Source organism: Trifolium pratense, linkage group LG5, assembly GCF_020283565.1.
Source record: "Trifolium pratense cultivar HEN17-A07 linkage group LG5, ARS_RC_1.1, whole genome shotgun sequence".
Classification (NCBI taxonomy): domain Eukaryota; kingdom Viridiplantae; phylum Streptophyta; class Magnoliopsida; order Fabales; family Fabaceae; genus Trifolium; species Trifolium pratense.
Window position 1 is genome coordinate 53,630,139 of NC_060063.1, and position 26,672 is coordinate 53,656,810.

General features: G+C 34.8%; 2 protein-coding genes across 3 annotated transcripts; one reads left to right on the forward strand and one right to left on the reverse strand.

Moving 5' to 3' along the window:
* Window positions 1–991: 991 nt before the first annotated feature.
* Window positions 992–13,945, reverse strand: LOC123887054. 2 transcript variants are annotated; one of them, XM_045936327.1, is made up of 9 exons: window positions 13,696–13,945; window positions 11,395–11,713; window positions 8,706–11,299; window positions 8,459–8,583; window positions 6,412–8,067; window positions 6,056–6,104; window positions 5,726–5,970; window positions 5,257–5,358; window positions 992–1,663 (listed from the first exon to the last, which is right to left on the reverse strand). In XM_045936327.1, the coding sequence occupies exons 2-9, from the start codon at window positions 11,585–11,587 to the stop codon at window positions 1,429–1,431; spliced, it is 5,199 nt and encodes a 1,732-aa protein (XP_045792283.1). In that variant the 5' UTR covers window positions 11,588–11,713; window positions 13,696–13,945; the 3' UTR covers window positions 992–1,428. The 2 variants fall into 2 exon arrangements, with proteins under 2 accessions (XP_045792283.1, XP_045792282.1); XM_045936326.1 differs by having other exon boundaries at window positions 6,412–8,163; window positions 13,696–13,924.
* Window positions 13,946–17,055: 3,110 nt separating this feature from the next.
* On the forward strand, window positions 17,056–21,486 carry LOC123884394 (chaperone protein ClpB1). The gene is made up of 6 exons (XM_045933480.1): window positions 17,056–17,327; window positions 17,984–19,140; window positions 19,241–19,422; window positions 19,681–20,315; window positions 20,452–20,929; window positions 21,022–21,486. Exons 2-6 carry the CDS (start codon window positions 17,988–17,990, stop codon window positions 21,313–21,315), a joined length of 2,742 nt encoding a protein of 913 aa, XP_045789436.1. The 5' UTR covers window positions 17,056–17,327; window positions 17,984–17,987; the 3' UTR covers window positions 21,316–21,486.
* Window positions 21,487–26,672: the final 5,186 nt, after the last annotated feature.

Here is a 26,672-nt window from a genome sequence, read left to right on the forward strand (position 1 = left end):
GTATTTTGACCAAAACATTAAAATAAATAAATAAAGGTGCAAAAGTACAATAGTTAAATGCATACAAACGACGAAACTTTTTTCAGGCAGTAGTGGATTGACGTAATGACTAGTACTGCTGTATGTAAGCCACTAATAAAGAAAAAAAATTAAGATGGTCAATTTGTTTTATCATCCCAACACCAACATTTCAATTTGTCCAATTTGTTGAAGATTATGTTCTAAATAAACACCACACCCATAAAATAAAATATAACATAAAATCTCAATAGTTTACTCATCACATTACAGAGACTTCAGACATATTCTAGTACACATTTAAACATTCGTGAGGCAATTAAGTTGATGATTTAATGAAAATCTGGTGTAAATCACAATAAAATTATAGCTTATACTGGAAATGAGGCAATTATCAATCTGCACCAGCTTGTATTAAATTTCCCGACTACAACTCTCATAGCCACAATAACAACTTTCCAAACTGAAACTACCAAGTGTTAACACCACCAAATGTTTTGTATCAATCAATGTATCCCAGTAACTGAGCACCAACAATAGTGTGACCGGCGATTTATAATAAGCAATGTTAGAATGGGAAAAGTAAACCAAGTATGTTTCCTAGAGCCTATATACACTTACTGATAAATGTTTATACAATTACATCCTCAACAAAGAACAGCCTAGAAAAAGACCAGGAGCAGGAAAAACCACACATGGAAAGTGGTTTATTGTGCAAATTATTATATGATTGAGTGAAACAGAGCTTAACCTAATTAATCAGATAAAACTGAGCCAGATAGTATGATTCAAACCAAGTACACGGCGTATATTACCTTACTACATATACCAATATAGGAAAAAAGCTTTAAGTTGAGAAAATTGAAATGATAACGTAACACTGAGCAGCTCATGCTAATTGATCAGGCAACCTAGCCAAATGGTATGCGGTTCAAACTAGGTAGACTACATATACTATCATACTATATACAGATACAGTAAAATGATTTGAAATTGAGAGAATAGAAATGATTGAGTTAACACTAAACAACTTATGTTCTATCCATAGAAAAATAATGACCAGCTTATGGTAACTAATCAGACAACCGAGCAAAATGGTATGGTTAAACTAAGTAGACTGCATATATTATCTTACTATATACAAAAGGCTTGGAACCTGAAAACCAAAAGTAGAAGATAACTAGATTGCAAAGATCTAGATATACATACATAAATACAAATATAGATTGGAAAGATCTAACAGCCTCCATTGGTTGAGGAGGCAATCTAGTACCATTTTTCTCCTACATTGCCAGTTGTATGGTTCTATGGCGATGAAGTCCAATAATATAAGTTGAAAGAAAAGGACCAAAAACAGGAGATTGCAGAGACAACCGACCAAGAAAGATGGACAAATGAATTAATTAATTATCAAAGTGAAAGACATTGTACCCTGTCTGGGAGATTTCTAGGCATTGGAACTGGAATAACATATTTCTGAAGAAATGATTTCTGAGCATTTGCGGTTGCTCCAGCGGATGATGACGTCTCTGCCCCATCATTCTGCCCACGTCCATGGAATTTAGCAAATCGATTGATGACTGAAAACTTTTCTAAATCTTGACACTCAAGTCTCAAGTCCAAAATTGAGGCTCTGCTTTCCCATCTGCATCATCAAGATGAAAAATGGTACAATTAAGGAGGGTAACAAAATCCATAGCGCATATAATGACAAACAAAAGTGACCTGGTGAAATAGTAACCTAAAAATAAAATGGTAGTGGCAGTGGCAGTGGGGAACCAAAATAAAGAGGAAAACATTTTTGCTAATGGCTAGTTCTTATCTAGAATTGCTACAGCTATATTGACAGTGATTCATGAACTTATGTCATTGTGATATAAACTTACGTGTTATGACTTATGCACCTATGATTTTAGTTTTATATTGTGATTTGGTGGTTCTTTTCCTTGTATGTGATATTTTTATGCACGAGTGTGTACGTATAGTTTGGCATTAAGATTCTCCAAGCTAAGATATTTCACCCACTCCTGATCCAGGGAAAATTATTGATTTTCCATGCAAAGTTTAAACCAAGCCATTCTTAATATAACATGCAAACCATCCAGCTCCACAACATAAGCATCCAATAATATAACAGGCAAGGTGTCCAATCATATCAACAAGTTTCTTCATATATTGGTTGTTAAAGTAACTCGGTGCCTATTTTGTTTCATAAATCTCACAGACAATCCCAATCATGGTTGTCAAACTCGCGATCTAACCTAAGATCGTTTGGATATAGAAAACTCGTAAATTGTGGGATCGTAACACGAAAGTGAGATCCCACCAAAGAAACAAAATTATATTATAATTAAGGAAAATAATATACTATTAAATTATATGATTAAATTTAATGTTAAAGGAGAAAAATGTGTGAGGTCGTAAGATCTCACGATCTAGAGCATGCGCTGAACAACCATAATTCCAATGCTCTAGTGACCCATGGGGAAATAAAATCACGGTCAGTCCAATGATGCTCATTAAATTACATTCCAACATTTCTTTTTTCTCTCCAGCAGTGTCAAAAGATGTAATTTCTCTTTGTCCTTGAATCCTCGCCACCTGCCAGCACCACTGTCCGAAAATGCCACCCAACTTTGGTACAGGGGATGAAATTTCTCCCCTCACCTAAAGCAGAGTCTTCAGTTTTCCTTTCCAGTAGTTCATAGTAATATGGTGGTCATCAGGGATATTTACTCTCGTCGGTACCGGCGAATTTTATTTTTGTGACCAGTGGACAGAGCCTGACCCTTATGTCGCAGCCATGTGACACAGCCAATTTTCAGAGAACGAAAGTCTGTATCTATCCCATGAGCAATTGAGCCTATTTTCAGAGCAAAATAAAGAGAACCGGGCAAAGAAAACAGCTCCATAATTCAACTTCAACTTGCTGAATCAGTTGTTCATTGAGATTTTATTACCAATAAAGGAACAGGAAAAGTCAACAGATATTGTAAAATCTGACACCAAACACAACAAAGACACGTCAACACTGCTAATTTCAAAAACATATTTTTGCTTAAAAATAGGGGATCAATTATTAGCCCTTTGATTAAAATAAATGGTTAAGATTAAATCCTCTTATTAAATGACTCGCGTGATACACTTCTACCCTATTTTTTATTTGCAATGTTGCACTGCTAGGTTCGTTTCACCGTTTCACTTTCTGCCCTTTGGGATCGCCTTCCTTCCGCCATAGATCCATCTCTGATTCTTATCTCATAGAAACTATTAACATTGTTCCCCCAAATTCTGATATTTAGAATCCCATCTTTCATGTTTGCTAAGTTAAGTGGTATATGATTTATTTCCTGTACTGAATCTGAACAATTCACTCACTACTCTCATAAACAAGTCGATTGACAATTAAAAAAAAGGAAAGTAATTTCTTTTACCATCTCAAATGTAACTCTTTCAAGCAATAATACAAGGCAATGGGATTAGAAAAAATTGGTGTTTGTTTCCAATATAAAACAAATTTTGTCAACAGAGTGGGAAGAAAAAGAAACTAACATAATTCTGGTTGGTTTCTAAAATAATCTGATTGGGAAACATGGAGACGAGAAAAGAAAATTGGTATGCTCATTTTTTAAGATGAAAAGACGCTGCCGGGGAAGAAAGCGTGCAAGATGAAAATGATGTTACGGTAGAGTAAAGCAATGAGTATATCAAGTGATGATTTAATCCTGACCATTTATTTTAATCAAAGGGCTAATAATTGATCCTCACATAAGAAACCCCTTTCTCACTAGATGGGCCCCTCTACTATATAAGTCAAAAAATAGGATATGCTAGTAATTCACCTTCATCCATCCATCTCATTAATCATCATCCTTGAATACAGTAGAAGACGAAGTTTGAATGTAAAGACATGTAAGAATTTTTCAAATACCAAATTAAAATATTATTATATTACTTCTAAAATATTTTTAAAAAATTTATTTAGTAGTGTCCATTATTACCATAGACGAGTCTATGGTGTGTATCAGGGGGCCCAAACCCAAAGCAAGTAAAGTAAGGGCTTTAGGCCTCTAATTTCCTTTGGTAAATGGGCCTAGTATAATTTAGGACTCCTTCTACCAAAAAATAAATAATTTAGGCCTCCAAAAAAATTGTATGTTTTATATTATTTCCTTGTACTTATTTCAAACAATTTATGGTGTCCAAGCGGCAAAGTATCTTTCCACGGATGAGAAGTTCATGAGTTCGATCCTTAGGGATTGTATTTTTGGAGTTTCCATTTTGCACGAAAAAAATTAAATATATCTAATTGCTAATCAAACACAGTTTCTCTTTCCAAGAAAGAACCTACCTGTTTGTTTTAACAAATATAATCTAAAATGTTATAATTTAACACATAAAAATCGACCAAAAAAACAAAATGTAAGCAAAATTGGAAGTGCCAAGACATCATTATGGGTCGATGACATCCGGTGGATGATTTTGAATGATTTTATTGGGGATGCCAAAAGCTATATATATATATATATATATATATATAGACACACACACATACATACTGTTTAAAGTGATTGTCGTAAATTATTAGGTATTGCAATGGTTAATTTTTCTAGAATATTAACCACAAGGTGAGGGTTCGGGTCTTGGCTAGAGCTTTTTTTTCAAAAAAAAAAAAAGAAGGTGGCTAGAAGGACTTGAACTCATGATATGTTGTTCTTAAAAGTATCCCCTCTCCACCACGACAAATACAGATTGTGTATTTACGCCTAATATAATATAAATATGATATCTACAAATACAAATTGTATGTATTTTATGCCTAATGTAGTGTATATATGATATTTGAGGGGTACCACATGGCACCTGCCCGCCTCAACCAACATCTGCCCCTGATGACATTCCAACTATGTTCGCACTCCATCACACTCCATCATTAAAGATTGGAAATAAAAACAAAAGATACTTCATTTTTTTGACAGCACAAAAGATAATTTTTTTTAATAAAAATAATATCCTTAGTTTTTAAAGGCATCGTGTCAAGGCAAAGAAAAAAAAAAGTTGTTTTTATGACACTTCTCTGAGTTATCCTCCTACAAGTGTCGGACACCGACACATGTATGACACTAAGACACATAATTTGAGGAGTGTCTGTGTTTCATAGTTTGCTTGCTACTAGGGCCATTAGAAAAATTAAATAACAGATTGAAAGAATCCAACTGAACACTGCAATAATAGTACCTCAACATATCATTTTCCAGCTTCCTTGCCCTATCAGAATAGTCTTTCACTTTCAAAATGTACCGGTCAATTTTATCAGATGATTTGAGCTTATTCGGCAGGCTGCATTATACATCAATAACAAATATCAATCAATATATTCAATATTATATATAAGTGAATGAAAGAACAAATATATGGATCCTATCAAATAAGAAAAATGGATTATGGCGAGTGTGATGAATCATCATAAGATTCATAAGCATTAAACATGTATGTATAGTCAAGTTTAAAATATAAGGCCGTGTAACTTTCAACGTGACCATGTGACTTCTGAAAAACTTGCTACACCATTCATGTGAAATTTCATGATCGAGATCAACTCTTCTCACATCCCACAATCACAACAATATAGGGCTCACATGATATGGCCCTATGATCCATTCAAAACCCTCATATGCTCACTTCAAAAGGGAAAAGCAAATCTTACGGGGGTTTGCTAGCTGGTGGCGCTGGCGTGTCACTTCCACGCAATGAGGCTGAACTGCAACCATCCCCTAACACTAATCTAGCAACAGAATAAACCACACTGTCATAGTGCAACTTGACATCTTCAGAGAGAACTGCAGCTGGAGGAGGGTTAAGTAGTTGTTGCATAAGCTGTGTTGTCAAGACAAGTCTTCGTTTTGACTTCATTGTTGGCAAAACTTCGACCAGCTCAGCATCGTCCTCAACCTAAAATTATACATCGAGTAATGTGAATGCCTGTAACAAATGAATTTAGAGCTTCATTTCCATGGATTGATGATTATGAACAAACCTTCTCAATCAATCTATTTGCAGCTTGGGCCCAGTCTAATTCGGCCGCCCTGCCAAATAATAAGGAAGCTCAATCTTCTTAGAATAAAAAAGATAACAAAGTAATGAACATAAAACAAGATTGCAATATATTCACATAGCGAAAACACTAAGGAATAAATACTTTCAAGGCGATTGAAAAGACATCATATAAGCTTGTAAAAGAGAAGGGATCTTTTTCCACATCAAGTGATCAATAATAGCAACAGGAAATTGCAAGTGGATTAAATATCTTTAGATTAGCTTTTTTTACTGAAAAGCTATTTTCGCATAAAAATAAACAAATTATAGCCTAAATCGCATAATTTTGTCAAGAACCTGATATCTCGAAGCCTTTGAGAACCCTGTTTCAATTCTTCATGCCATGCCATGAGTTCTGAAGTAGCACTTTTACGCTTCTTTGGTCTCACAATATGCAAATCCGGCTCAATAGCAGGAGGAGACAATAACTGAGAAGAACCATTGACAGATGCAACTGAGGTAGGCATTGGACTTAGCCCGGCATGACCATGCTGACCAGCATCATGGAGACTATTGACTTGCTCCATTGAATTACCAAGAAGCAAACTAGCAGCTTGGTTCTTCACAATGAAAGGCTGGTCCATAATTTTTGGAGTCATTGCATGCACATCATACATTGGCAACATCTTGCCATTTTTAAAAGTTCCATATTGCTCAAACCATGATGGAGCCATTTGAGGATTTATTAAAGAATGATCACTTCTAAGAGAAGTTATTTTATTACTATTATTAGCAACATTAAGAGCACTTTTCTGACCATATCCAACCACTTCCTCAGAAGATGCATTAGTTTCTTGTCCATCACCTGGCGCTGAAGAATTATCACCCGTAACATCTTCAACTGTGTTATTGTATCCGTATGACCGTTGTCCATGGTTAGAATCAAACTGTTTGTCCCCTACATCATCTGAAACTTTGAATGTGTTGACATCTTGATCAATAGGATTAATCTCCATATTTTTTATAGACTGAACTTGATTTAGCATAGAGAAATTATGATGTGAAAAAGTGCTTGGTCTTAAAGACCGACCAAAATCCTCAATATCTCTAGATGTCGCAGCTTGGCTAGATTGAGATGCATCAGGTGTACTTTTCACAATATGTTCTTTCACACGTGAAGCACTTGCAGTCTCATCAGCGCCATCAACAACTTCAGGCAACATCTGTTTCCTAGAGAGGGCATTAGCATCATTCTCTGAATCTTCAATATGTGGTTTCTGTTGCCCTGTTTCAGTTTCACAGATATTAACTGGTTGGGGATGGGATGGAGCCTTCAAAGTATTGGGCTGTTGCATGCCAGAAACACTTGTCCATACATTGTGTAAAACTTTTGACGGGGGGTCATGTAGAGATGCATTAAATGTTACAGAAGGATGAGGAGTTGTGTCAGCCTCCAATGCTGAAATTTGCATGGTAGGATCTCCAGGGTGGATTTGATTTATACCACTCAGCTTGGGAAGGTCCTGAGCAGATGACACTGCAGATTGACTAGTTTGGGTTCTTTCACAATATTCATCTATCTGATTTGTGGAAGCCATTCGATCAATACGAGTTGCACTATCACATTGAGTATTTGCTACTTGTCCACCAGGACTAGCCATATTCTGATTTTGTGCATGGATCCTGGAGAAAGGAAAGCCAGATGTGAGAGCCTGTTGAGTATTTCCCAGTGCACTATACTGCGAGGCTTTATCAAAAACTGGCCCTGAGGAACCAGCAATATTATTTCTAATTTCATGAGATGACTCTCGAGAAGGAAAAGCCTGAGTATCAGCCAACCAAGTATGACCCTTATCTACCATCTCGGATGCAGCATGTGGTGTAGCATGAGAAGACGCCATAGGAAGTCTTTGGGTTGGAGGAGCCAATTGTAAACCAAAGCCCTGAGACGAAGAACTTTGATTTCGTTGAGGATGTACAAAAGACCCATTAGAAGCTTCGGTATCCATAACCCTGGAAGATAAATGGCAGTTAGAAGTGCTTGTATTTGTTGCAATGCCATGCTCCCTTGACTGATCCACTTTATGAAGAAGCTCAAGAATATTTTGACTACAATAGTTTTAACAAACCAAAGCAAACAGTTGAGCTAAGGTCGCCATGCACATTATGAAGAAAAAATTAGTGGGCAAAGGAAAGAAAGAGACAAGTAAACTAAGTTGCAGCACCATTTAGAATATAAGTTAGCAAATGAAAACGTAAAACGAGCACAGTGACAGTTATTTTCCATTTAAAATAATAATCAAAGACACAATAATTTAGAAGGGACTATCACATTATGAAATAGTATATTTATTTATAAACGAAAAGAAAAAAAAAAGCAAAAAGAAATTTCCAAGTCAACTACCTGGGTGAAGCAGTCTTGTTCGAGGCATAATTACCAACATTTCTATCAAATGGCATCAAAGTATTCGGTGCGTGACTGGACAGTTCACTTTTTGAAACATTCTCATTAAAACTTTTATTGTCACCCTGAAAAGCAAGTTCCCTCATCTGTCAAATATTAAGGAATATATTCTGATTCTATGCAACTGGAAAGGTAAAGAAAACTTTAAAGAATTTACTATAGTGGTTTGTGCATAATAAGGGTTTACCTTCTCTGTTTCAGTATAATTCCCATCAGAATGACCATATGGGTAGCTCTGGTCTCGACCTTTAAGTCCTCCAAAGGGTTGATGGGGCGTAGGCTGTGAATTTACTACATGTTTGTTTCCATAAGATTCTGTCTCAACACCAATATCCCCCATTGGGTGATACTGAAATTTACGTCCTACGGGGGGTCTTCGATTTCCCTGACCAGGTAACTTTGGGCTGTGCAAATCACTCCCATCAAAACTGGGATTTTCTCTCACACCACTAGCTCTATGATAGGAAGGATTAGACTCAATACCATCAGCAGATTTATCCTTTTTATTTGAGTTTTCCATATCATATGTTTCTCCTTCTGACGTCTCATTCTTTAATGACTCCAAAACTAAAGGATTCTTCTCCATATGATGCCTATACTTCCCTGCACCTTCATTTCTTCCATAGCTCCCCACAGAATCTGCATGTCTCCCTGTGTCAGCATTAGAATGTTGATGGTTGTTTGGTCGGCTGACCCATGTAGCACCAGAATTTTGTAAGGCAAGCATACCATTCATACCAGAATCTTCCCCACAAAGTTGCATATTACCTGCAGACTTTTCATGTTCTGACGCAACAGATGAATCAGAATCAGGCTCCCATGAAGTAGGAACCTGGCCCATATCTCGATGAGGCTGAAACACATTTATATTCTCACGAGTTCTAGGAGTAGTATTGTTATCAGGTGGGGCTGATTTCATATAATTCCATCCATTAGATCTATTGAATGGCTCACTGCTTCTGTTAGGGGATGACAACGTTTGTTGATGGTTCCAAGAACCTGAAATAACCTTTTCATTTATTTCTAAACCTGGGGAATTAGCAGCATTTCCATAATTATGACTTCCTTCTGCCACTGGTTTTTGCTGAGGGCTGCAATCTAGCCATTTACCTCTTTCTAAAATCTGGGGAATTGATCTTTGAGAAGAATCTGAATGTAATCGGTTATGCGGTTCCTGTGCAGTATCAGCACCTGGCTGATGAAATCCAGGAAGACCAGAATAGTTTACGGTGGAATTGGGTCTGCTAAGATCATCTTGACGAATCAAAGGCCTCGGATTTATATTGGGGGCTGACTGCAAGTTATTATCAGCCCAAACTAATTGTTGTTTGCTGCTATCATTTGGTGAAGGTCCCTCGTTTGGCAATGAACGTTCAGTATTCCGGGAACTTAAACCACTCCATTCTTCTTGCATACCCATTTCACTACTAGAAGTTTCAGCTACGGCAGACTGCATAAGTGCACTCCAACTCCCACTTTGAAGAGATGGAAATCCGCTAAAACCATCTGAATCATCCAGCATATTGAAACCAGAATTCTTGCCAAATCCATCCCAAGGGTTGTCATCAGAACCAAACAATATCTTTTCTTCTGTTGGATCTAGGGTAGCCACATTATGTGGAGGAACCTGCACTATCATCTTGTCCTGTGAATTCTCAGAAGATCCCGCCAGTTCCTGCCTTGCATGAAAATCTTCCATTGGTACATCTCTTTGCTCAGAATTCATTTGCTGCAAGTTCTCCATATTTAGTCCACTATTGATGCCTTGAGCAACTGAACCAAACATGCTTTTTCCTTGAATATCTTGCCTAGAAACAGAAGTTCCATCATTTGAGTTGGTTTGATCTGACATTGCAGCATACTGATGAACTGGAAATGCATTACCGCCGGCTGATATGGATGGTAACGATTGTTTGTCACCTTGAACGTGAGAATACTGGTTTTGAATAGAAACCTGAGACATTGCTGACTTGTCTGCTTGAACATGAGAGTACAGGCTAGGTGCACCTCTTGAACCAGAAATTGGAAGCCCGTAAAGAGATTGATCTCCCTGATTAGGAAGCAAACCCATCAAGCGCAGTTGTTCTTGAGATAACACAAAACCATTAGGAGATCCTTGCATAACTGGAGGTGCAGCGCGCTGGAGCCAATTTGCATTAGCTGCCATAACTTCAGGCTGCCACATAAGGTTGGATGCCTCATTGATGGGAATGCCATTGATAAGAGATGCAGAATGGTTTGCAGCTGCCTGTTTTGAAATGGAGGAAGCTGGAGTCATGGAACCCTGTTGCCTTGCTTCTAGTTGATGAAATTGTTGCTGCCTTTGAAGTTCTTGCATCTGGTTGAGCATTGCTTGTTGTTGTAAAAGCTGCATGTCATTTAACCCCTGCTGCTGTCTAGGAAAAGACTGAAGCATGCCTGATTGCCGACTGCTTATTTGCTGTTGACCTCCAAAAAAATCAAAATTGACAGGAGACTCTGTAGCATCAGTCCTAGTCAAATTTTTATTATACTGGTCAAGACCAGACCCTTGCTGTGACTCTAGCACTGTTATTCCTCTTGATAGATTTGATATGCCATGCAAATCAGCTCCTGTATCCACTCCCAAAATGTTTGCTTCATTTTGCCTAGTCTGAAAAACCTGATGTCCCTGCATATAGCCATTAACAGCTGCTTGTTGGTTTGGGGTTTGATTTCTGCCAATGTCAGGCCTCAGATTTGATTGTGCCAGGTTCAAACCATGTCGCAAATGTAGAGCGCCTGTGTGCCCCTGATCAGAATCTTTAGACATGTAAAAGGAAGTATGATTAGTAAAAAAACAATAGATATATCAATCAAATATATATAAAGACATACACATATGCATAAACTTCTACCTGATTGTTGTAGATTAAAATTCTTCAAATTAGAAATATATGGTCCACCAGCAGGTCTCTGGCTGCCAGCCCACAAATTGTTGCTTAGCCCAGGCCAGTTCCCGTCAACTGCCTGTGAGTGATACTGGCCTTGGGACAAGTTTTCTTGACCAAAAAAGTTATGGACCCTGTCTCCTACCTCGTTTCCAGGCATAGATGACCCAGCTCACAATTTTTCAGTAGAAAACTATTTATAGTAATGAATCAAGGAAGTTCAAGAAAAAGTATCTCCAAATGTTATATCCAATAACACCGCTCTGAGAAACTATCATATATACTCCTGGAAATTGTTCAAGAAAAAAATTAGCCTGGTAGTAAAAATCCATTTGGTGTATGTTAAATTGCTAACTAAATAGTTGGCGAAACATGGGATAGGATAACAATAATTGACATCTCATGCAATGCAAGATACCATACGAACCATTGATCAAATGCACCATGTACAATTAAGTGCACAACATTGAAATGCAAACAGCTCCAATACAAAATAACTTTTTCAGAAAGCAAGCGGAAGATTTTAAGATAACCACGGTGCTGCCTAGCTAAAAGCACCTCTTAAGGTTTATTTTCTTGCAGACCAAATTTGAAAATATTTATAATGCAATGAAAGTAAATTTTGGGGCATTAGTACTTCATTGATAAAACACACTCGAGTGAAATGCATCAAATGTCTTTGTAGAGTGTAAGATGAAGCTAGACGTGAAAATAAAATTTGGGGCATTAGTACTTCATTGATAAAACACACTCGAGTGAAATGCCTCAAATGTCTTTCTAGAGTCTAAGATGAAGCTGGACGTTCATTGGGTTATACATCCAACATTAAGGTTCTAGGTGTTCGTGTTCCTTCTTAAACAAAGAAATGAAGTTCTCAGTTTTATACTCAGGAGTAACTCAAGTGTCACAATCACAATGTTGAATCACTGATAATGTTGCACGCTCTACGCATAAGCTGTAATTTTTTTCAGACATTTTTTATACATTCACGCATCCAAGATTTTCTTGCTTGCCTATATTGGACTTGTAACTATCCTTCCACCCCTAGTTCGGTACTGAAAAACTACTGAATGTTCAAATAGAAATGGCTCTTCTCGATAAGTATCAACTTATAAAAAGAAGTTTGACATCAACAACCAAGTTTCATAATTATTAACTCATAAACAAACAAATAAATATAATAGGCCTTGGTTCCCCCTTCAAAGTTTATGGGTTACTGAAGCACAGGTGGACATAAGGTATCAAAATGGAGAATATATAGAGGTTCCAAGAAGTATCAAATCAACTGCATCTACGATCTTAAGAACGAAGGAAAAAACACACAAAACAGAAATCCAGAACTTAGACCATCATATATCCTACACATTTATGTGTTAGCACAACCAGAGTCATGCATAAATGGCAAGAAGAACCCAACTGTGAAGCTTTTATTTCACATTCCCTATATGCAGGTCCCTATTTTCTATTTACAAGTGTCTGTTATTCTAGTAAAGCCATTCACATATCTGTGTTATGCCGTCCTTACACCCCCTTTGTTTTAACTATCTCCGTTTATCATCCTCGAGACATTTGAAAAATGCAACAAGTTTATAGCAACCTCCAATCTTTTACCATACCATCCAGCTCCAGACTCATTGCATCCGTAGGGACATAATTTGAACTAACCCATCTTCATTATCTAACCTAATACAAGGTAGACCCATTTCCCAGTAGAAGAAACCCTTCTCCTAATCTCCTTCATTTTCCATAGACTACAAGGTAGACCAACATAAAACTAAGCTCAAATTAAAGATTTCACACTCTCCACCCCAATGCAGGAGAAACCAAAACAACAAAGAAACACATTGAAGCAAATACCATAAGCTACGAAACTATAAAACATAACCAAAATTGAAAATCTAACAACAAAAAGTGCACAATTTACCTAACCTGAAAATTTTTCACTTCCTAAACAAATGAGAGAAAGCAAGAAACACAAAACTCAATTAGTATTTCTTTTCCCCTAATTCCCCTATTTTCTCGTCAGCTAAACTCATCTCATAACCGAAAATCACTCAAAAATCTCAAAATCATCGCCAAAACAAAAAAGATCGGAAACATTGAACAATTGAAGCTCACAATTATGATTCAAATTGACTAACGAACACAAAACGACAACACGAGTTCCAGAAATCGTGCCCAATATGGAAGCAGATTTGGTTTTTCATTTGTTAGAGAGAGAAAGAAGACTAGGGTTTTTAGAGATAGAAATGGAGTTTGTGAACTCACAGTGACATTGAGAAAGTTCCATTGAAGCTGAAAATTGATCCTGCGAAAGTGTTGAAGATCAAAGCGTTAGGGTTCGAAGCGGTGGAAGAAGGAAAAACGAGTTTCTTAGCTCACACAGATAAAGTGATCGAAATAGTGCAAAATTTTCAACGAACAGAGGAACAACACCGAGGTTCGGACCGAAGGTGAGGTTTGGATGGACGAAGCTATTTGCTTCGGATCCGAGGCTGGGACGTTCTTCTTCCCTCGCGAAATAAATGTGGATCCCTTTTTTTGTTTTTTTTAAGTTTAGGATGTCTTAGCTATATAAAGCCCATGAATGAAGATATGAATTTCTTTTTCCACCTCCATATTTCTCGAGCGACCTTATATTTTTTTAATCAAATTAATTAACCACATTCAAATTATAAATCTTAATAACAAAAAATTAATTTTATAGAATTCAAACATACTTTATAATATCCTTCCTAATGTTTTCAATTTCTCTTTATATATAAATAAATATATTTCCATAAACTATTTTACTTTAATTTAACTAAATTATTTTTTTAGGGTTATGCCGAGAATGATCTATCTTTTGTAACAAAATATTTTAACCAGCTGAAGAAAAAATGGTTTATCTACAATAACCAAGAATCTTTTGATATTGTTCAGTCCAATAACAGCTACAAAAATCCACTTATATCACTTGGTTGGACCAAGCTAGCTCAATCTCTTGAACTACCTGCAAATGTTGAGATAGAATTATCCTACTATGGCAAAGATTTGATTGAAATAGGCAATGTCAGCAAGAACAATAAAACCATTTCATAGTCGAACTCTTCTTTCCGTGCTAACAAAAACATTTGACGTTGTCCTCAACACTGCTAGAACTAACACTCCAAATTTGGTTAATATACTTGATTTTTAAAATTTAAATATTTCCGTTTTTTTATTCTGTCATTTTTTTCATCTATAAATAGTATCATAATGTAATTTTAATTTTTTTAACAGACTCTCTCATCTGCTTTTGGAGATTATCTAAAGGATAATGAATACAATCATTTGTTGCTATGTGGAGATGATCATAACAAAAAAAACAATTGTTCACTGTGTTGACAACTAAAAATCCTGTCACAACAAAACTTGGACAACATGAAGGAGAAACTTGGATGGATTTTTGCAGATACAACAACTTTTTTGAAGGAGATAAAATTCGTTTCAAATTTTTTTGTTAATGACCCACATATGAGATGTCATGTTTTCAAGCCTACTCCTTTTTAATAAGCCACTTAAGTATCTTATGCTTTACTTATTTCAATATGTAATATTTATCCCATAAATTTGTCATACTATAATGATTTGACAAATATAATATCATGTATTTTTTTTTTTAATGTAATGTTTTCTTATTAACTATGCTTATCATTTTAACTACATCTTTTTTTATAAAAAAAAATAGCAAACTCAAATTATTTCATTAATCAAAATATTCTCAATACAAAGAGGAATCAAATCAAAGAGACAACGACTAGACTGAGAATAGGCCGCCCTAACTAGGATGTCAGCAACCACATAAGCTTGCCGCTTAATCAATTTCACCTCAAAATTGGTATAAAACATTAACATGAACTTAATATTAGAAATTAACTTGCTAAATTTAGAGTATCCTACGTAACAAGAAGAAATAGCATCAACTACAATTTTTGCCTCTCTGAATTAACTACATCTTATCTTATCTTATACTCCCTCCGTCCCAAATTATAAGGGAAAAAAGCCCATTTTTTTTGTCCCAAATTATAAGAGAAAAATCATTTTCAAGAATGTTTTTTTCCTTATTTTCATAAAATTAAATGCAAATTGCATTTAATTTCTTCTCTCTCTCATTTTCTCAATAAACAACAACCAATAAAAATTGTTTTTACATCTTCCTATGCAACTTATTCCAAGGAAAACCCACAAAAACATACTTCAAATTCTCATGTTTTACTTTTTCTTAATAAGTGTGATTTTTTTATTTTCCCTTATAATTTGGGACGGAGGGAGTATTTATTTATCTAACAAAATGCTTCATTTTTTTACAAAACATTAAATTGCCATTAAAATTTCAAACACTAAAACTAAAAACAATCCCGACGAATCATAACGCGCGACCCGTACGACAACATGAGTATGTTACTAATTTCATGTAGAAAACGATGTATCCATAAATATTTTGACAATCAAGTCAATAAATGTGGGATTTTTTTTGACTAAAAGTGTTGGGTTTTATCATTTAGAAAATGTGTACTTAAAACTATGTCATAAGTTAATATTAATCGGATGGGTTAACACACACTCACAAAAAAAAAAGAGCACTAATTAACATTTTGAATTTCCCATGTGATTATATTGACTACACAAATTCCTATGTGACTTTACTACTCCTTTTAGTCTTTTTTATAAAGTACATTATGGGAAAAAAATATAATTTTTTTTTTATAAAAAACTTTTACCAATTTTTAAATGTTTCAAATTTTCAATTTGACTTATACTTTTATTTATTATGAGAGAGAATTTAAAAAGAAGTAAGTTAGATGAATAAAAAGTTAGTTGAATTTAAAAATAAGTAAATAAGATAAATCACATATATACACTAGTGGAGAATTTGAGTGAAAGAAAAGAAGAGAAAGTTCAACAATGGTGGTGGCAACACCGATCATCAACGCGGTGGTCACAAAAATTTTAATTATGTCAATTCAACGATTTTAGATGATTAAATTTACACAAAAGACTAAAAGTGAAATATCTAATATATTAAACATAGAATACGAACTTTTATTTTTATAGAGAATAAAATCATATTTATCTTTCACAAAAAAAAAATAGATTTATCTTACCTCGTAAGCATAGTTCAATTCTCAGAGACATCGTTATATACAAAAGTCGAGTTCAAATTTCGTACTTTCCATTTATTCTCCACTAAAATTTTAGCCACTAAAAAATTTGAATTTTTTTAATTTGTCTTGTATTCTAGGGCAAAAAAACAGTTTTTTTTCTTATAAATAGATTGGGCCTAAAATTATTCTTCGCTCTTAACATATAAAAAGAAATGTTTTCTCTCCCGACCCCGTGATTCTTTTATATCCCCAATATTTCAATTTTATCCTTGCAGAAAAATTCGATTCGCAGAAACCGAATTTTTTTTAGTACAAATTCAGAGTAAATTTCGATTTTTAAAAACCAAAATTTATTTTCAAGACAAATCGAAATTTTTTCAAGAATAAAATTAGGAATTCAAGATATAAAAGAAATACGGAGATCGGAAGAGAAAAATGGTTTTAATAGAAAAATAAAAAAAAAAACGGTTTTAATAAAAAAAAAAAAAACGGTAATAGAAAGAAAAGACGAGAATAGAAGAGAAATGTCTAGTAACTTCTTCTCTTCCCCAGAAACATCCAGACGCATCTTCTTCGTTAACAAATACTCCTTCTTCCTCACTGCTCTTCACCGATTCAGAGAATTTTCATTCTTATTACACAGCGCTAACTCAAATCACAAACAAAACCAATTCCATTTTCACATTCTCGTATCATCGTTCACTCACTTGCTTTCGCGAATTTCCGTTTCTCTCACAAACAACTCAAAAACCTTCATCTTCTGTATAATCAAAGGTATGTCAAACTCTTTTCATGATTTTTCCTTCTCTTTCCATTGCATACTCTGTTTGTCTAAGTACATTTTGACACAATGACTTTATCATGAATCATGAAGAAAAACAGAGTAATAAACACAATAATTATTAAAAATTAGAGTTCCAGGATTTTGAAATTTATCATCGTATTGATTTTTCTTATCGACAAAATTTACGATTCTGTGTTTAATTTCATAGTTTAATACTAGTATTAAGTTCTGGTTATATCTTGCACTTTGTTTTATATCCGGAAATCGATATTGGGCAAAAAAATCATTTTCAAGAAAATAGATTTTCTTGATAGAAAATCTAAAGCTATTTTTCATTTGTTTCCAATCATAAAAATTTATTTTTTTAGATGGTGAGGGATGATGAGCGATAAAACAATGGATTTTGATAAAAACTATTGAAAATAGATTCTCATTTTGAGAAAAAAATGATTTTTTTACTAAAATTATTTTTGAAAAAATCTGAAACAAACATAAATAAGATAAAAAAATAATTTTTTTTTTGGAAAAATAGATTTTTTTTAAAAAAAATCCAAACAAACAGCCCATTATTAATAATAATTTATTTTGCTGTTAAAAAAAGAAAAATACTAGTATTAAGTTTTTGCATTTTTTTGTTGTAATGTAGGTAAATGAATCCTGAAAAGTTTACTCACAAGACAAACGAAGTACTTGCTGGTGCACATGAACTAGCATCAACATCAGGACATGCTCAATTCACTCCATTACACCTTGCATCTGTTCTAATTTCTGAACCCAATGGTATATTCTACCAAGCAATTTCAAATGTTGGTGGTGGTGAAGAATCGGCTCGTGCTGTTGAAAGAGTTTTGAAACAAGCATTGAAGAAATTACCAACCCAATCACCTCCATCAGATGAAGTACCTGGAAGCACTTCTCTTATTAAAGTGATTAGAAGAGCACAAGCTGCTCAGAAATCACGTGGTGATACTCATTTAGCTATTGATCAATTGATATTGGGAATTCTTGAGGATTCTCAAATTGGTGATTTGTTTAAAGAAGCTGGTGTTTCTGCTTCTAGAGTTAAATCAGAAGTTGAAAAGCTTCGTGGTAAAGATGGGAAAAAAGTTGAAAGTGCTTCTGGTGATGCTAATTTTCAAGCTTTGAAAACTTATGGTAGAGATTTGGTTGAACAAGCGGGGAAGCTTGATCCTGTTATTGGCCGCGATGAAGAGATAAGAAGAGTTGTTAGGATTTTGTCAAGAAGGACTAAGAACAATCCTGTTCTTATTGGTGAACCAGGTGTTGGTAAAACTGCTGTTGTTGAAGGGTTGGCTCAGAGGATTGTTAGAGGTGATGTTCCTAGTAATCTTGCTGATGTTAGGTTGATTGCTTTGGATATGGGTGCATTGGTGGCTGGTGCTAAGTATAGGGGAGAATTTGAAGAAAGGTTGAAGGCTGTTTTGAAAGAAGTTGAAGAAGCTGAAGGGAAAGTTATTCTTTTCATTGATGAAATTCATCTTGTTCTTGGTGCTGGTAGAACTGAAGGATCAATGGATGCTGCTAATCTTTTCAAACCTATGCTTGCTCGTGGACAACTTAGATGTATTGGTGCTACAACACTCGAGGAATATAGAAAGTATGTTGAAAAGGATGCTGCATTTGAAAGGAGGTTTCAACAGGTTTATGTGGCTGAACCTAGTGTCCCTGATACTATAAGTATCCTTCGTGGATTAAAAGAGAGATATGAGGGTCATCATGGTGTTAGGATTCAAGATCGCGCTATTGTTGTTGCAGCTCAATTGTCTAGTCGTTACATAACTGGTATGCTTCTTATGCCCTCTTGATGTTGATTATTTATGTAATGAATGTGGATGATTTTGGTTTTGGTTATGCTAACATGGTGTATGTTTGTGTTTGTTAGGGCGTCATCTTCCTGATAAGGCAATTGATTTAGTTGATGAAGCATGTGCAAATGTGAGAGTTCAACTTGATAGTCAGCCTGAAGAAATTGACAATCTTGAAAGGAAGAGAATGCAACTAGAAGTGGAGCTTCATGCTTTAGAGAAAGAGAAGGACAAAGCTAGCAAAGCTCGTCTTGTAGATGTAAGTATGGATGTTGAGTTTTTCTTTTAAGGAAAGACTTCTGAAATTAAATTTGTCATGGTAGCATCAATTTTGATTGTCATTCAAATAACCCGAATTACATTAGTTTAATATAACTTCATTGGTACTCTATTGTGTGCTGCTGAAATTGTGAGACAATGGTTTGGATTGTGTATTCTTCATAGTTCAGGACAATTTTTATTTTCTTGTGTGTATTTGTAGTAGTTCAATGGTTCTAATTGTTGATGCTATTTGCAGGTGCGGAAAGAGCTTGATGACTTGAGAGACAAGCTTCAACCTCTGAAGATGAAGTATAGTAAAGAGAAAGAGAGGATTGATGAGATTCGGAGGCTGAAGCAGAAACGTGAAGAGCTCCTGTTTGCACTACAAGAGGCTGAGAGGCGGTATGATCTAGCCAGAGCTGCAGACCTAAGATATGGTGCAATTGAAGAGGTGGAAACTGCTATTAAAAACCTTGAAGGTAGCACTGATGGGAACACCGATGAGAACTTAATGTTGACAGAAACAGTTGGACCAGACCAAATAGCTGAGGTTGTTAGCCGATGGACTGGTATTCCGGTGACTCGGCTAGGCCAAAATGAAAAAGAAAGGTTGGTTGGACTTGGTGACAGATTGCATACTAGAGTTGTTGGACAAGACCAAGCAGTTAATGCTGTTGCTGAGGCTGTATTGAGATCAAGAGCTGGTTTAGGAAGACCTCAACAACCAACTGGCTCCTTCCTATTCCTTGGTCCAACTGGTGTTGGTAAAACTGAACTTGCAAAGGCTCTTGCAGAACAACTTTTTGATGATGAAAATCAGTTGGTGAGAATCGACATGTCGGAATACATGGAACAACATTCTGTATCAAGATTGATTGGTGCACCACCAGGGTAAGTTGTTGGATCAGTACCTCAATTTTATTTATTTAGATTAAAATCTGAAACTAGTAACTAGTGATTAAAAAGTACAAACTTGGTATGTTGGAAATATGCATTTCATTTCTCATTTCTTGCATTGGATTTTCAGTTATGTTGGACATGAAGAAGGTGGTCAATTAACTGAAGCTGTAAGGAGAAGGCCATACAGTGTGGTGCTATTTGATGAAGTGGAGAAAGCACATACATCTGTATTCAACACTCTTCTTCAAGTCTTAGATGATGGAAGGCTAACTGATGGACAAGGCAGAACTGTGGATTTTAGAAACACTGTGATTATTATGACCTCAAACCTTGGTGCTGAGCATCTCCTAAGTGGACTATCAGGAAAATGTACCATGCAAGCTGCTCGTGATCGAGTAATGCAGGAAGTAAGAAGACATTTCAGGCCAGAATTATTGAACCGGTTGGACGAAGTTGTTGTATTCGACCCTCTTTCACATGAACAATTGAGGAAGGTTGCAAGGTTGCAAATGAAGGATGTAGCGAGCCGTCTTGCTGAAAAAGGAATTGCATTGGCAGTGACAGATGCTGCACTAGATTATATTCTTGCTGAGAGCTATGATCCAGTAAGTGTTATTAAATTATATCATCTTAATAATTTTTTGTAGAATTCTCCAGAAAAAAGGTTACTAACTAGTTTTTGTTGTTTTATTTGTAGGTGTATGGTGCTAGACCAATTAGAAGGTGGCTAGAGAGGAAGGTGGTAACTGAGTTGTCTAGGATGCTTATAAGGGAAGAAATTGATGAGAATACAACAGTTTTCATTGATGCTGGTCCTAAGGGGAGTGACTTGTCATACCGTGTAGAAAAGAATGGAGGGATTGTTAATGCTGAAACTGGAATAAAGTCAGATATCTTGATTCAAATACCAAATGGACCAAAAAGTGATGCTGTCCAGGCTGTCAAGAAAATGAGAATCGAGGAAGTTGATGATGATGAAATGGAAGAGTGAATTTAGTGTAACTGTAATAATGATGTTTTTTGTGTGGATATAGTTTAAGTTTGTGTTCTTGAACTTCTGATCTTGTCTATTTTATTTGGTGTTGCTGAAGGATGAAAGTCAAGTCCTTGTAAGTTGTAATATCATCTTTTTTTGTCATCAATAAATAATTCTGTTATTTAATTTGTGATTTCTCTCTCCATTAGATTTACCAGTTTTACTCTTTCATAAAAGAAAAAAAGAAAGAAAACATGCAGATCCAACCGGAAGATGTCACTTTTGGTGGATTCTAGGATGAGGGCTCTATCAAGTCCCTCATCGGTGGACCACTTAATTTCACCGTTGGATTAAATTAATCTACTTGATCTAATATTTCATCACCACATCAGATCCAGTTTCTTCCTCATAGTGTTTGGCAGTTCTCTCACCGGAAGTTTTTGTGTTTTCTCTCTGTCAACCGCCCGCATATAATCTACTATGGGTTTAGAATTGAAATTTATTTTATCATCGAAACATAGTCCAGAAAAATTGATCAGCAAAAAAGACATCAACCACCCATTTTGAAAATTAATTAAATCTTGCATTAAAGAAACGAAGAACAAAAAAATTGATAGAACAATAACGGTGGCAAGCTTCGGAAAGGTATACAATGAAATATGGATAACATTATTGATTATGCTTCACACTTAAAGCAATTGTAGTAAGTTGAGAAGCATTAAGAATATAAACTAGGAACTTCTTTTGTTTGACAGTTCTTTTAATTAAATACAGACAATGGAAGGAAAAAGAACAAAGAGAGGAAAAAAAGTGCAGGCCATGGAAAGAGATTGATCAGATCTACAAGGAAGAGAGAAAGAAATTGGATCTGGTGTGGTAATGAAATATTAGATCAAGTAGGTTAATTTAATCCAACGGTGATATTAAGTGGTACACCGGTGAGGGACTTGATAGAGCCCTCACCTTAGAATCCACCGTCACTTTTGTCAATAAAAAACTCACCGCATGTGACTTTTAGCCTTTTGTTTGCTCAAACTCAAAGCTAATATATGTTGAAACTGGGTTCAGAGCTAGCCTTTTGTCTGGTTTGTTGACGAGGTTTCGTTATCATGTAATTCTATTGTGCTTGTGATATCGAAGTCAACAATTGTGCAAAGGCTTTGTGGAAATGGACTGCAGTCCATTTCCACAAAGCCTTTGCACAATTGTTTACTTCGATATCACAAGGGTGGAAGCTTCAAGTAAATTCAGAAAGTCATGTTTCTCGTTTATTCAAAACTAGATATTGTCCCTGTAGTAACTTCCTTGCATCATCTATTGGTCATAATCCAAACCATGTGTGGAGGAGTACCTCAAATGCAAAGTTTTTAGTATGAGCAGGCTGCCGCGGTGTATTGGTCTGGGTACAAATATTCCGATGTAGGGTTAGCACTAGATTTCAAATGATATTAAAATGATCCCAACCATAAATCTGCACATATGCATAATGATATAGTGGCTGCCCTCATGGAGCCTAATTCAAGACTGTGGAATCTCAGAGGAATTAGAAACTGCTTTGATGCTAATATGGCTGAAGTGATAATCAACACGCCTATTATACCACGAGTTACCGAAGAGAGTATTTTAGAAAGCAGAGAAAAATGGGCAATATTCAGTGAAGAGTGCATACCGGCTTTGTGTGGAGAAATTAATTGACACCTCACATTAGAATCCCCCGATTTTGGTGTCTCGAAGTCCCTTCCATGGTTAAGAATCTTATTTGTCATATTTGTATGCAAGACTCTATACATTGTCCTTCTAATTGTGTAGTATGTGATGGCAATTATGAAGTCAGTCTGCATATCCTTTTTCTGTTACAATTTGGCATATGAGCGGATTGTGGAGTCGCATTGAAGCTGTAGCGCGCAAAACTTATACAGTTGCTGCTGTAATTTTCACTTTACTGCAGAAATTTAATGAAAATACAGTTGCCATTTGGTCTACAATTGTCTAGACTATGCATGCAGCAAGGCTTGATGAGATACTTGTTCTGAAATCCAAGGTTCTCATGGACATCAACAAGGCACTTAATATCATCCCTTTTAGACTGTCAATTATTCATTACTCAATTATTTAGTTTTGGCTCTGTGTATCATTTTTTTATACTGTACGGTATATGGTTAAGCATTTGAAACTTTGTATGCATATTGGTGTCATACCAAACATATTCGGTATATGATTTTAAAAATGCATTCTGATATTAACTCATTAATTATCAGTTCCTTTCATTCAGTTGTTGTTGAGCTTCAATTTCTCTACAAATGTCCATTTTTAGCAGGTATCACTTTAATGTTTTGTTTTGACTTTCACTGAAATTTTATTGATATGGGAGTTGTCTAAGAAAGTTGTTTTGACTTTTTTCTTCGGTTATTAAATTTGAATCTATTCATTTCTGTAGTTTGTGTTGTCTTGCACAGGAAGAAGCTGCATTATTAAATGTCCCAATGAATATCTTTCATAACATTGGTGAAATTTTTTTTTTTGAAGAAGTTAAATTAGCCCACCCAAATTGGCGCCAGAGAGAATCGAACCTCAGACCTCAAGAGGAGCACACTCCCAGGTCCCAAGCCAATACCAATGCACCAACCCAAGTGGGTTACATTGGTGAAATTGTATGCTTGTGACATTTGTTACTTGGTTCCATTATTAATAAACTTTTTACCGAGTAATTTTTCGTTCATTTTTAAGTGTCGTTTTACCATAAATTCTTCAATTAAGGTTTGTATTCTTTTTCCAATTCTACGCTCATTAAATCTACTATTTACTTTCTCTTTTCGAAAAAATTTAATATATACTCTTCCCCTCCATTAAATTTTGTGAAAAATCTGAAGTGGAGTTATTGAGGTAAGAGTATAATTGATGAATTGTACCTTAAATTATTAAAACGGCATTTAAATAGGAACAATTTTTTTTAAAACGGCAATTAAAAAAGAAATGAGAAAATATTTCCTAATTTTTTTTAGTGTTTTTCATCATTGCACACAACAATCAAATTGTAAGATTAAAATATCTATACTAATGAATATACAAGTAGATAAATTGATTAACCATAGTTGAATTAAGCTATAAATACCGATATAAGTTATTTGAATGGTTATCTTAAGTTGATTAACCATGTGTTGACATTTTTTTTTTATTTGATTTTGCAGAGAAAGTATTAGTGATGACAAAATTATTTATACCCTTGAATATATGCAGATAAAATCCAATACGAATACGGAGCGGATAGTTTCATGAATATTAGACCCTTTTCAATTTATTAGAACTTTGTGATGAATTATTTTTCAATGACAGCTATGCGATGAATTTTATTTTGATTAGAAATAAAATTAATATTTTTTTCATTTAAGTATGTCACAAACTAAATTCTAAAACAAAATATCTTTTAAGTATTACTTCTTCCGTTTCTAATCTTCCTTTTAGATTTTATTTTTGCTTAAACATTTTTTTTATAAGCAATGTTAGTTGTTAGTATTATAAATGTTATATTAGTTTTTTTAAGTACTTTGATTGTTTTTAAAAACTAAAATATCTTCTATGGTTTGTATCCAAATCTGTTTTATGAAACCAAAATATCTGCAGATGCGGACGCGTCTACTTGTGTCTTATGTAAAAAAAATAAAAAATATGACTTATATTATGGTGAGTTTGTTAATAAAAGATTTTTGCTACTAAAAAAAATGTGACTTATATTATGGTGAGTTTGTTAATAAAAGATTTCTGTTGCCACTAAAAAAACAAGGGTATTGTTGGTATTATGAAAAGTTCACACCAAAACTCATGTATTCTCGATACATGAGTTTTGGTGTTAACTTTTCATAATACTAACAATATCCTTGTTTTTTTAGTAGCAAGTCACATTTTTTTTAGCAAAAAAAATATTTTATTAACAAACTTACCATAACATAATGCATTTTTTTATATAATTTAGATACATGCAGGCGTCTGCCTGGCCCGCTAGTCATCTATAACTTATTATTTCTTTGAGTGAAATGCCAAATACCACTAAAATTTTAAAATTCGTCAAATACCCCCATTAAATTTGGAAATAGCTAGGCAAATACCCCATGAAATTTGAAAACGTCAATCAAATTCCCCCTGTTGTGTTTACTCTGTCTATTTTGATGAGAAAGAGAGAGGAAAAGATGGATGAGACAATAATTGATAAAGAGTATGATGTTAGTGATTGGTATTTCGTGTCTGGTTCCGAATTTGATGACTCAGATTGGTCTATTGATTGGTTAGAACATCTTGATTCTGATTTTGAAAGCAATGATAATGATGATGGTGATGATAGTTTTGCTGTTTCGGTTCCTTGTTATTCACCTGGTTGCAAGTAGGTTGAAGACTCAAACAATATACTTTTGATGGCTCAAAATAGAAGGAGTAAACGGAGCATGGGACAATTTGATTGACATTTTCAAATTTCAATAGAGTATTTGTCTATTTCTAAATTTCAGTAAGTATTTGACAAATTTTAAAATTTCATAGAAGTATTTGACATTTTACTCTATCTATATCTCTTTCGAATATTAAACACTCTACTTATTCGATCTAAGAACGAAATTCCAACCACTGTAACTTAAATCTTAGTCATCCTATACCTAGTATAGTATTTATGAAGTGTGGTGGTGGGTGACTGGGTGTGGTGAACTGGTAGGTATGAGGTGTGGTGTATAAGAATTCAAAAAGCAGTGGCCCAATGGGGCTTGCTTGCTCGAATATAGGCGTGGCATCCTTTCATACTTTCATTCTCGGGTGAGTACCCACAGTGGTGCACACAAGTACAACAACACACGTATCATAAAGATAGGGGCGTCTCCGAGTTTTAGGAGGCTCTGTGCAAAATATAAAAGTGGTCTCTTAATAAATAAAAAATTATCGATTTAAATTGCATATAATATAAAAAAAAACATTCTTGTAAACATATAAATTATCAATACTAAATCTTACATTAAATTAAATGGAACATCATAATCTAAGATTAAATTTTATGCAAAGATTAAAATGGAGTGAAACTATATTTACGAGTATAGATAACTAATATATTGATACTCATGATATTTATGAACATTAACAATATATAACTATTATTTTATGGCATAACAATTAATTTATTAATATACATCTGATATTTTATAAAGTAATTTTATAAACCAATTTTGGAGGGTTAACTTAGGCTCAACTCTCAAATCTAATATGTATCAGAGGCTCTTTCACGATCCCCGCTAGACCGCCTACTATCGAGTTTCTGATCGGATCATCCACCATTTATATATGTGTCCCAAGTCTGACACTGTTGGACGCGAGATGGTGTGTTTAAGTCTCTCATC